We start from the raw sequence: 12,692 nt of genomic DNA on the forward strand, positions 1-12,692 counted from the left end.
ATTCTATACTTTTTTAAATGAAATGGATTGTGCACAAGTTGATGGTCAGACTCTTCTAACATGTATTTGTTTCTTGTTTCTTTTTGTACCTGTGAAAATCAGCAACAAGTCATTGTAAGTGCCACTTTTTTCTCTTTTTGGGGGGTGAGGGGGAGGTTGTATGAGAGGGTAGAGGGGGTGTAAACCACAGTGCTTGTACAAGTGGGGATTTGCTCTTACAGTGGACATGTTCCTTCCAGGGGCTAGTCTGCGCATACCACTAAGCGTAAGGTCCCAAAATTATGCACCAAGCCAGAATCCCCAGTGCTGTGCTAAAACACATTTCAGGTCTTCTTAGCCTAAACAAACTGGCAACAAGGTTTTCATGTAAGTTTGCAACCAAAACTCCCAGATTTGACTAAAAAGTCAATTTTCTATATATGACTAAAAAGTCAAATTATTGCCAGATACATGCAACATTCACATAGTCTTAACTCAGTAGTAAGTAGGTTGGTTTGCTGTTTTGAGTAACAAGCAGTTGGTTAAAAGAATGGGACTGAACCCATCCTAGTCACTAATTCCCCATGCCATAATGTAAAGGTGACAAACACAATAATAACAAGGACAGACGTAAACCACAAAACCTGTTGTAATTCATCAATATGCTTCTCTTGAGCAATCCCCAGGCTTTTTTCACTGAACAGTTCAGAGTGAGCTCCTTGACTTTGTGGTGCCCATTTGTTGCACGTATAAATTAGAATTTCAGCTTTAAAGAGAACAGAAACCACTACTGAATTCGTCAGCCGAAATGTGATGTTTTCACCGATGCAGGCCTGCCTCCCTCAAGCCATTCCTCAATGAATTACTATTCTCACTCATGACCTCGGCAATCCCACGACACCGAGATAACTGTGTAATGTGCCTGTAATGCAGCTTCGTTAAAGAATGACGTCGCTGTTGCTCTGGTTTGTGTTGTGTGTGTGAACCACAGCAGTGAACTGCTGTGTTCTGTATCATGTCTGTGGATCAACTCGCTTAGTGATACCTCTTTCTTTTACAACTATTGTTAACAAACCTTTCCAGGTGCTTCAGTATGTGTGTAAACCATCTCTGAACATGTCAAAGGGAGCATTGATTGATACATTTGTCATGAACAGTGTGTTGCAGCCCACCAGCTCCTATGTTCCACTTTTTAAAACGAGGCCGCAGGTTTTTACTTCTCCTTGGTTTTCTTTTCCTGGCGTAGCGGCCCGTCACACATGTGCTTCTTCTAATTCAGCTTCAAAAACAGCAGGTTGAGGACATCAAGCAGCGTACAAAAGGCAAGCACGTGTGTGCTTTTGTGTGTGTCCCTCCTTCTCACTCAGTGTGCACAGTCTGCTTCATCCTCGGTTCCCTGGTCCATCCAGCCTTGGCGGCAAACCTGAGGGAACAACATGACAGACACAGAGAGGTGACCACTATTGCCTCTGAATTCAAAACTCCTCTTTCACTCCTTAGGAAGTACATGAAGTGTACATTACACCATTGTTTCTACCTCTCATCTCCCCTGACTGCTACCAGACACTCACTCAGTTGACCACTTGCTGCCAGCTTTGAAATCTTCTTCACATGTCTGGGGTTTCATGGAGAGGCAGTTTCTTTTGGGCTCTTGCTCATTGCTGGAAAAAAAATTCCTTGTCTTATTTTACCCTGAATTCTGCTCTTGTATTATGTTGGCAGAAGCCGCCTCGATTGCTACCAATGTCACTTTGCAGCTCATTTCTCTCATCAGCGCCAACATCCATCTTATCCTGGCTGATGGACTGTGGTTGAAGTTGGATGGTCCGTCACCCAGTCCCTCTCCCTCCTCAAAGCGGTGACACTGTGAGTCCCTTAAAGATGGCCCATCACCCAGTCTCACAGTGCAAGATCAGTGGTTCTTGGGGTGACCCTCAATAAATCCCTGGCATGTCTCTGCTCTACGATCTCAAAACAAGTGCCAAACAGAAGTAACTCCAACACCTTCGTGGTGCCCAGTCAGTGAAAAGAATGCCCTCCAGCAGCACTTCAGAGAAACGAGCAACAGACGCTTCATGAGATCCGTGGTCAGACCTCTGCTTGGCATAGTCTTTGAGCATTATGTAAAATGAATCGTCAAACTGACCTTTTCAAAAGTACACGAACCACTAGTTGAGCATAGACCGATGAATCTCCTCTGCCGAACTCCCGGCTCAGACCGTAGTCACCTATGCAGGCACCTGACCTACTGCTCTCACTTCAACACTTTTATAGGACGTTACTCATTACTTCAGGAAAGCAGAGGCTGGACCCAGCAGCGCGGAGTCTGTGAAATGCACGAGATAGACACTTAGCAAAATGGCAGAAAAAAAATAAACTTTACTATAAATGTGTCTCTCATTTGTAGGAGGGTAATAATGTATCCTTGCTCACAGTGAACATTCCAAATTCCATCCCCTTGTAGCTGTAATCACTTTCTCAATTACTTCTATTTTTTCATACCACGTCCTTCATTTCCGTTTAATTAATCACCAAACGTTGGTGTCTATTTCACATAAGGATCTTTTTATTAAATATCCAATTTTCAATAGCACTGAGAGACCCGGCCAACAAGTTACATTCCTTACAGGGACTTCATCAGGGCAATTCTTAAATTCAATTTAAAAACTCCCGTGGTCTCTGTTGATCTTTTTGATCATGTCGAATTTTTCATACTGAACATGGCCAGCCGCCGCCTCCTCCGTCCTCTTCCTGTCTCTCTGCCCTCGTCCTGTCCATGCACACACCCACAGGAAGAGGGGGATGCCCCTATCCACACAAAGTAGAAGGGTCCCAACGTGTGGGCTAACGAAGAAGAGCAGCTTCTCAGCAAAGCAGCCCATGATGACAGCAAGACTTCCAGTCTTGGCTCAGCGAATGGGCAGGACCTCTGACATTTTAGGATTACTTCTGATGGTCCAAATCTGAAGGTTTTAGTTGAAGCACAATGTACTTTACGGAACTCTTTGACTTTTTCCTCATATTTATGTACTTACAAATATCTGAAAGGAGCTGAAGTAAACAGCTAATGCCCTCATTACGAGGTTGACAAAAATGAGGTTTGTGGGGTGACACTGGGGCTGGAATTAACGGTTCCGGGCTGTATCGCAGCGTCACCTTCCTGCCATTGTGAGTTGCAGGCCCCAGAATGGGGAAATACCGGTGACGCACTGAGTTATCGGGTCAGACACCTCTTTTTCTTTCTCTGCTGCCTTTACACTGATATTTTTCCCTGCTTGGAGCAAATGGAAACTGTCCGTGGAAAGTTCTGTGCATTTCCTGGTGTGCTTCCGCACCCCTAGACCCGCGCCCGTTGATTCTGTAGTGGGTAATCGTGGGTGCAGGATCATCAGACCACTTGTGTTATTCCAAATTGGCCAGAGTGGCAATCTTACAATGATTCCTCTCTAACCAACATGCATTGAGGGCATGTGTGTGTCTAGCACATTCTTCAGGCCCCTATGCACCTCCCCTCCACAGCCGTACAAAGTGCTACTAGGCTGCCTGTGAGGTGGAATTAAAGACGTGTCTGTACATTAAGAATGTTGGAGGTAAATGCCACTTAACTTTGTTTGACTCCTGTCTGTTCCCAACAGGTGTCAATAGGTTTTCACGCAGAGAATAACTGGGGAGGGGTTTGTTCACTTCAGGCATCAAGCAAAGGGGTCAGAAAGGTGGGGATGTGACTTTCTGTGCAGCTGAAAATTGAGAGGCAAAGTATGCGGGAGTTCTGCTCATGTGATTTTGGTTGTCAGTGGGTCTCATATATTGGAGTATTCTTTTGCCTTGTTGTCATTGTACTAATTTCTTCTTTTTTAATACTGGTTCCTCTGCGCATGGTGGATGCGATCAACAAAGTGCATGGCTAGCACCTCTTGGAGTCTGATTAAGTGATAGTATCATGGTTTTTAGGGAGAAACCGGCATTCTGCCTCCACAAATCTGGACAGCCTACCAGAGAAAAGGAAACCTCTTTTAAAATATATATCTGTATTATTCTTCCTCCTCAGCCTCCTCCGGCCAAGTATGGTGGCCGACACACCGTAACCATGATCCCTGGAGATGGCATCGGGCCGGAGCTGATGCGACATGTAGTTGAGGTTTTCAGGTACCTGCGTCAAGTGTGAAATGCTCTGTGTGCAGTGGTGGTGCCAACTGCACTAAAGGAAGGGGCTCCTCTGGAATCCGGGATGCTAACCTCTAGCCAAACAATCATCTGTAATTTGACATTTGAAGAGACATTGTAGAAAGGAGTGGTTAGCAGAAGTCGCTTTGTGTGGTTTTTGTGCCCTGCAAAAGGTCTCTAGGGTATCAGGTTGAACAAGGAGTCTCATATCTAGGAAGTGCGAGGAAGATCTCTGTGAATTGTCTCCATTCTGTCTGGGCAATGACACTGAAGTGGGGTCAGAGAATAATAGCTTGTGCTGAGTATGTAAATTGATAAATAGCTCATGTGGGGATCCAAATAAGTTGTTTTTAAATCAATTTCTTCAGCACAGAGCCATCACATGTTTATAGCTCTGTAGAGAAGAAACAAAAGCCCATTGTCAGACCAGGTCAGGGACATCTGTGGCACAGAGGGCTGGGTTTCAAGACTTCAATGGATCCCAAGAGTCAGATTGGATGTGGAGTGCTGTGGGGAGCGATTTAGAGTGTGTAGCTGCTTGAGTCTGTGCATCTCTCTTCAGTGTCCAAATCTTCATCCTCAGACATTGCTGCGTCCCTGTGGATTTCGAGGTAGTGAATGTGGACTCCACCGCCACTAACGAGGATGATATCCAGACTGCCATCATGGCGATTCGAAGGAACAGAGTGGCTCTGAAAGGTAAGCTTGTGCGTTACAAAAACCTTTCCTCTATCTGGCTTGTATGCTGCTTACCTAGCACCCTTCATGTACCGTCCCCGGATGTGTCTGTGCATTTAACCTACATTCTGTGTTAATTTGCAGGAAATATTGAAACCAATCACAATATGCCTCCATCACACAGATCCCGGAACAACCTTCTCCGGTGAGTGGTAGCTTGGCTTCTGTGTGTGTTGTATTGGTGGGTGTCTAGGATTCTGGTGCGGACGCCTTGCCTGGGGTCATGGTTTCTTTCGCCTTGACTTTCTTCAGTGATGAGGGCAGGGTGGGTGGCCTTGCCTTCTCACCTGGAGTGAATGCGGGAGAGGGCACTGCTGGGCACCCTTTGGCATAAAAATCCCCCAGACCTCAGTCTAACCTCCAGTACATTCTAGTGCGAGACCTGGAGGAGGCCTTATCTCTAGCGATCCTCTACGGAGGACGAACTGTCTGTAAAATATTAGGAATGGCCCCCTCCTTGGTTCCATTCTTGCCCTTGGCATTCGCGCACCTTCTCACATCTCCTAGAGGGTCTGCCTGTGGTAAGTTGACTGGTTCCTGATCAGGCCTATCCTGCTGTATCGCTGCCAGTGGTGCTCGTCTGTGGTGGTAGCTGTTCTCCTGCCCTCTCCTGAACGAGGGTTTATCGCTGCTATGTCCTCTCTATTCACTCCTGAATGAGCGCCGACCTATGTTCAGTTCTAATCCCCTCCTCCCCCGTAGAAGGGTCTTTGTGTTCTCTGCTGCCTTCCTTTGCAGTCACTGCTGCCCGGAAGCACTGTCATCCACGAAACAAGATGTAGGTATTCATGTTTTCCATGCTTCTTCACCATGGGTTTTTTGTGCCACCAGGACCAGTCTGGACCTGTATGCCAACGTGATTCACTGCCAGAGTCTGCCTGGGGTGCAGACCCGACACAAGAACATCGACATTCTGATTGTGCGAGAGAATACAGAGGGAGAGTACAGCAGCCTGGAGCACGAGGTAAAGGCACCCCAATTACAAGGGGGACTCTATAGTGGAGGGCACAGGGGTAAGATTATGCAGCTACGGGCACGGGTCAGAGGGTACCACATATGGGGTCACACCGGTGAGCAGGAAGCACAAGGGTCAGAGCACAGTGGAGCTTTCAGGGATCACAATTCAGAGTGAGGGTGTCGGGGACCTGACCTCAGAGGCCCATAGTAGACACCAGGGGGCACAGCAAATGAGAGGGGCACAGAATCCACGATTCCAAAAATTGGGGGTATACCCATCAATCACCCTCCCATACCTGGGTAAGGAAAGCACAATGTAGAAAAAACAGTATGGAGGAACAAATAAAACGAAATTATTTGCAAAAGGACACTTTTAATTATCCTTTCGTGTGTATATAAATTCACATCTCATTTTTCATTTTTTTGCTGAGCGTATACAACAAACACTTCACACGCTCTGCGTGAAAGTTTACACGGATGAACGCGATATATTTGCTCAAGAGATGGTAGAAAAGTAAGTTACCACGCCGGACGGCTCCCTTTGAAAATTTAGAACACGGACAGGGGGCTCCGTTGCCACCAGATTAAGAATTGGAAATAGATGGGTTGGACTCCTACTATCCTCTCCTTTCCAGTACAATTGATTCGCTGAGCGGATTTTTCGACTTGAGATTGCTGCTGCTTTCCTTGTCCTGAAGAGGCCAAAAGGAATTGATTGGCTGAAACACGACCGCGTCGACATTTTGGTTTCACAGAGGGCCCCTAAAAAATTGGAATGTGTTGGGACTTATGAACTTTGCATTGCTTTTGAATTTGTGGAGATATTGTTTTTCCTATGCAATGTATATGCCCTCTTGGATGTCCACACTATTGAAAGGTGGATCCATAATGGAAAATTTGTTTTTGGACAGTAGCGTATTTTCGTTTAATGTACATAGGTTGTGTCTTGTAAATATATGTTTGTTTTATACGCTCAGCAAAAAAATGAAAAATGAGATGTGAATTTATATACACACGAAAGGATAATTAAAAGTGTCCTTTTGCAAATAATTTCGTTTTATTTGTTCCTCCATACTGTTTTTTCTACATTGGGCACAGAATCCACAGCACAGAGTAGACACCAAGGGGTACAGAAGGTGAAAGAGGGGCACAGAATCCACAGCCCAGAGTGTGCACCAGGGGGTACAGAGAATGAAAGGGGGACCCAGAATCCACAGCAGACACCAGGGGGTACAGAGAATGAATGAGGGACACAGTATCCACAGCACAGAGTAGACGCCAGGGGGTCCAGAAGGTGAAAGAGGGACCCAGAATCCACAGCACAGAATAGACGCCAGGGGTTTAGAAGATGAAAGAGGCACAGAATCCACAGCCCAGAGTAGACACCAGGGGCTACAGAGAATGAGAGACGGACACAGAATCCACAGCCCAGATTGGGTACCAGGGGGTACAGAGAATGAAAGGGGGGCCAGAATCCACAGCCCAGAGTAGACACCAGGGGGTACAGAGAATGAGAGATGGAAACAGAATGTACAGCCCACAGTAGACACCAGGGGGTACAGAGAATGAATGAGGGACACAAAATCCACAGCCTAGATTAGACACCAGGGGGTACAGAAGGTGAAAGAGGGACCCAGAATCCACAACACAGAGTAGGCACTAGGGGGTACAGAGAATGAGAGAGGGACCCAGAATCCACAGCACAGAGTAGACACCAGGGGGTACAGAGAATGAAAGAGGGACCCATAATCCACAGCCCATAGTAGACACAAGGGAGTACAGAGAATGAGAGAGGGACCCAGAATCCACAGCACAGAGTAGACACCAGGGGGTACAGAGAATGAAAGAGGGACACATAATCCACAGCCCATAGTAGACACAAGGGAGTACAGAGAATGAGAGAGGGGCTCAGAATCCACAGCACAGAGTAGACACCAGGGGGTACAGAGAATGAAAGAGGGACCCAGAATCCACAGCCCAGAGTAGACACCAGGGGGTACAGAGAATAAGAGAGGGGCACAGAATCCACTGCACAGAGTAGACACCAGGGGGTACAGAGAATGAAAGAGGGACCCAGGATCCACAGTCTATAGTAGACAACAGGGGTACAGAGAATGAGAGAATCCACAGCACAGAGTAGACACCACGGGGTGCAGAGAATGAGAGAGGGACACGGAATCCCCAGCCCTGAGTAGACCCCCAGGGGGACAGAGAATGAGAGTGGGGCACAGAATCCACTGCACAGAGTAGGCACCAGGAGGTACAGAGAAAGAGGGTGACACAGAATACACAGCACAGAGTAGACACCAGGGGGTACAGAAGGTGAAAGAGGGGCACCGAATCCACAGCCCAGAGTAGACACCAGGGGGTGCAGGGAATGAAAGAAGGATACATAATCCACTGCGCAGAGTAGACACCAGGGGGTACAGAGAATGAAAGAGGGGCACAGAATCCATAGCCCAGACTAGACACAAGGGAGTACAGAGAATGGGAGAGGGGCACAGAATCCACAGTCTATAGTAGACAGCAGGGGTACAGAGAATGAGAGAATCTACAGCACAGAGTAGACACCACTGGGTGCAGAGAATGATAGAGGGGCACGGAATCCCCAGCCCTGAGTAGACCCCCAGGGGGACAGAGAATGAGAGAGGGGGCACAGAATCCATAGCCCAGAGTAGACACCAGGGGTTACAGAGAATGAAAGAGGGGCACAGAATCAATAGCCCAGAGTAGACACCAGGGGTTACAGAGAATGAAAGAGGGGCACAGAATCCATAGCCCAGACTAGACACCAGGGGGTACAGAGAATGAAAGAGGGGCACAGAATTCACAGCCTAGAGTAGACAACAGGGGTAGAGAGAATGAGAGAGGGGCACACAATCCACAGCACAGAGTAGACACCAGGGGGTACAGAAGATAAAAGCGTGGCACAGAATCCACAGCACAGAGTCCAGGGGTTAAGGACACAGAATCCATAGCCCAGACTAGACACCAGGGGGTACAGAGAATGAAAGAGGGGCACAGAATCCATAGCCCAGACTAGACACCAGGGGGTACAGAGAATGAGGGAGGGGCACAGAATCCACAGCCCAGAGTAGACACCAGGGGGTACAGAGAATGAAAGAGGGACCCAGGATCCACAGTCTATAGTAGACAACAGGGGTACAGAGAATGAGAGAATCCACAGCACAGAGTAGACACCACGGGGTGCAGAGAATGAGAGAGGGACACGGAATCCACAGCACAGAGTAGACCCCCAGGGGGACAGAGAATGAGAGAATCCACAGCACAGAGTAGACCCCCAGGGGGACAGAGAATGAGAGTGGGGCACAGAATCCACTGCACAGAGTAGGCACCAGGAGGTACAGAGAAAGAGGGTGACACAGAATACACAGCACAGAGTAGACACCAGGGGGTACAGAAGGTGAAAGAGGGGCACCGAATCCACAGCCCAGAGTAGACACCAGGGGGTGCAGAGAATGAAAGAAGGATACATAATCCACTGCGCAGAGTAGACGCCAGGGGGTACAGAGAATGAAAGAGGGGCACAGAATCCATAGCCCAGACTAGACACAAGGGAGTACAGAGAATGAGAGAGGGGCACAGAATCCACAGTCTATAGTAGACAGCAGGGGTACAGAGAATGAGAGAATCTACAGCACAGAGTAGACACCACTGGGTGCAGAGAATGATAGAGGGGCACGGAATCCCCAGCCCTGAGTAGACCCCCAGGGGGACAGAGAATGAGAGAGGGGCACAGAATCCATAGCCCAGAGTAGACACCAGGGGTTACAGAGAATGAAAGAGGGGCACAGAATCCATAGCCCAGACTAGACACCAGGGGGTACAGAGAATGAGAGCGGGGCACAGAATTCACAGCCTAGAGTAGACAACCGGGGTAGAGAGAATGAGAGAGGGGCACACAATCCACAGCACAGAGTAGACACCAGGGTGTACAGAGAATGAAAGAGGGGCACAGAATCCACATCCCAGACTAGACACCAGGGGGTACAGAAAATGAGGGAGGGGCACAGAATCCACAGCCCAGAGTAGACACCAGGGGGTACAGAGAATGAGAGAGGGGCACAGAATCCATAGCCCAGACTAGACACCAGGGGGTACAGAGAATGAAAGAGGGGCACAGAATCCATAGCCCAGACTAGACACCAGGGGGTACAGAGAATGAGAGAGGGGCACAGAATCCACAGCCCAGAGTAGACACCAGGGGGTACAGAGAATGAGAGAGGGGGGTACAGAGAATGAGAGAGGGGCACAGAATCCACAGCCCAGAGTAGACACCAGGGGGTACAGAGAATGAAAGGGGGGCAGAGAATCCACAGAGTAGACACCAGGGGGTACAGTGGATGAAAGAGGGGCAGAGAATCCACAGCACAGAGTAGACACCAGGGGGTACAGAGAAAGAGGGTGACACAGAATACACAGCCCAGAGTAGACACCAGGGGGTACAGTGGATGAAAGCGGGGCAGAGAATCCACAGCACAGAGTAGACAGCAGGGGTACAGAGAATGAGAGAGGGGCACATAATCCATAGCCCAGACTAGACACCAGGGGGTACAGAGAATGAGAGAGGGGCACAGAATCCACAGCCCAGACTAGACAGCAGGGGTACAGAGAATGAGAGAGGGACACAGAATCCATAGCCCAGACTAGACACCAGGGGGTACAGAGAATGAGAGAGGGGCACAGAATCCACAGCACAGAGTAGACACCAGGCAGTACATAGAATGAAAGAGGGGGACAGAATCCACAGCCCAGCCCAGACTAGACACCAGGGGGTACAGAAAATGAGGGACGGACACAGAATCCCTGTTCACATCCTAACCGTGCATCTACTACCTCCAAGGGGTCTCAGATGCTGCGGGCACATCCTCCCTGTTCACATCCTATCTGAGTTTCTACTACCTCCAGGGGGCCTCTGATGCTGTGGGCTCACCCTCCCTGTTCACATCCTAACCGTGCATCCACTACCTCCAGGGGGCCTCTGATGCTGCGGGCTCACCATCTCTGTTCACATCCTAACCGTGTATCTATTTCCTCCAGAGGGTCTCTGATGCTGCGGGCTCACCATCTCTGTTCACATCCTAACCGTGCATCCACTACCTCCTGAGGGTCTCTGATGCTGCGGGCTCACCATCTCTGTTCACATCCTAACCGTGTATCTATTTCCTCCAGAGGGTCTCTGATGCTGCGGGCTCACCATCTCTGTTCACATCCTAACCGTGCATCCACTACCTCCAGAGGGTCTCTGATGCTGCAGGCTCACCATCTCTGTTCACATCCTAACCTTTTTCCCCATGCTCTGCAGAGCGCTGCTGGTGTTGTGGAGAGCCTTAAGATCATCACAAGAGTGAACTCCCTTCGCATCGCAGAGTACGCCTTTAAGCTGGCTCGGGAGAAGGGTCGTAAGAAGATCACAGCTGTTCACAAGGCAAACATCATGTAAGTGAGGGTCCCATCAGGCCCAGACTCCTTTACGGCTGTAACATTTCTGTGGAGCGTGACCGATTCAAGTGAATAGAAATGTGAAGACTCTGGAGCTACCATGCATGCGATCAGAGGTTTATTATTCGTTTTAGCTGATTGCATTAGGATGCTTGCTTTCAGATCATGCAGAACATGTGGCGCTAAACCGTAGACTGGCACAAGTGCAGCAGTGACACCTAGTGGCTAGACTCAGTATGCCTCATTTTGATCTCAGAAGGAAGCAGATACAGGGGCAGCAGTGGCACCCAGTGGCGAGTCGGAGCATTACCTTAGTTGTGGTTTTGAAAGCAGCTAAGAGACGCTGGTACAGTAGTGAAGTCCTCTGGTTAGTTCTATTATATCATCATCTGATGGCTGTTGGGGTACAGATCGATGGCGCAGCACCAAATCTTGCGGACATTCGGAATATGACCCTGACTTGTGATACCAGAGAAGCAGTGGCGACTCCTGGTGCTGGGCCAGAGTACTGACGGCGGGCATGGGCTCTACCTCAGCTACCTGTGATTGCTGTGGAAGGAAGGAAATGATGCCGCTATAGAAGGTTCCACGTTAGGTTATCATCTCTTTGCACGCGTTGAACAGGCAGTTGTTGCTGAGGAGGGTGAGTTAACACTTGTGCAGGCCTTGCTAGGGGCAGATGCCTTTGAAATAGATGAACCTTGTATTAAAAAGCTCCTGTTTCTGTACTGAGGTAAGTTTCCATGACTTCCCTTAAAAATGTCCACCAATTACATCCGTAGAAGAGAAAAAGTCACCTGCGTGTGTTCAGTAATCAGAGTGGAAATAAGAAATGTGTTTTACCCTCACATGATATTTATATGGGAAGAGACCCACAGAAGAGGGTGGGGTTATAAAGCAGATATTAGACAGGGAGGGGTGGAAAGCTGACAAGAGACCCAATATGAACGTCTCTCTGCATGCCTACCATATGATATGTTTTACTTGTGAAGAGCAGCATATGTCCTTTGAGTAATGTCGTGTATTTGCAGGTGCTTGTGTTTTTTATTCTGTCCGTGAACAGATGTTGGTCTGAATGTGTGGCTGTAGGGCAGGTGAGGAATGGCTGATGTTCATGTGCCTCCTGGCCCATGAGTTGGCTATCTATTAATTAGGATCCTAGGCAGAACTTCAGAGTGGAGATCATGGGAATAGCCAGGTTTTCAGTAGAGGCCGACCTTTATGGAGCGCGTACCCAGTATTAAAGTGGCGCACATCAGTGGTTTCTTTATTTTGAGGAATTCAGAGTTGGAAGGTTGAGGGGACAAAGGGAGAAAGACCCTTGTAGGTCCACCCACCCCCACACCCGCCAGGAAGTACAGGCAGGGCAGACCTGGGAGTAGAGAAAGGGC

The 12,692-nt window shown here is 48.5% G+C and overlaps 1 protein-coding gene across 1 annotated transcript in view; it reads left to right on the forward strand.

Annotated features, from left to right (window-relative positions):
- The window catches only part of IDH3G (isocitrate dehydrogenase (NAD(+)) 3 non-catalytic subunit gamma), a 40,178-nt gene that overhangs the window by 12,315 nt on the left and 15,171 nt on the right, over window positions 1-12,692 (forward strand). The window contains exons 3-7 of the mRNA XM_085629780.1: window positions 4,028-4,125; window positions 4,727-4,842; window positions 4,966-5,026; window positions 5,713-5,845; window positions 11,165-11,298. Of these exons, the coding sequence (XP_085485906.1) occupies window positions 4,028-4,125; window positions 4,727-4,842; window positions 4,966-5,026; window positions 5,713-5,845; window positions 11,165-11,298 (542 nt within the window). The remainder of the gene's footprint in view (window positions 1-4,027; window positions 4,126-4,726; window positions 4,843-4,965; window positions 5,027-5,712; window positions 5,846-11,164; window positions 11,299-12,692) is intronic.

Source organism: Triturus cristatus, chromosome 10 (genome assembly GCF_964204655.1).
Source record: "Triturus cristatus chromosome 10, aTriCri1.1, whole genome shotgun sequence".
Classification (NCBI taxonomy): domain Eukaryota; kingdom Metazoa; phylum Chordata; class Amphibia; order Caudata; family Salamandridae; genus Triturus; species Triturus cristatus.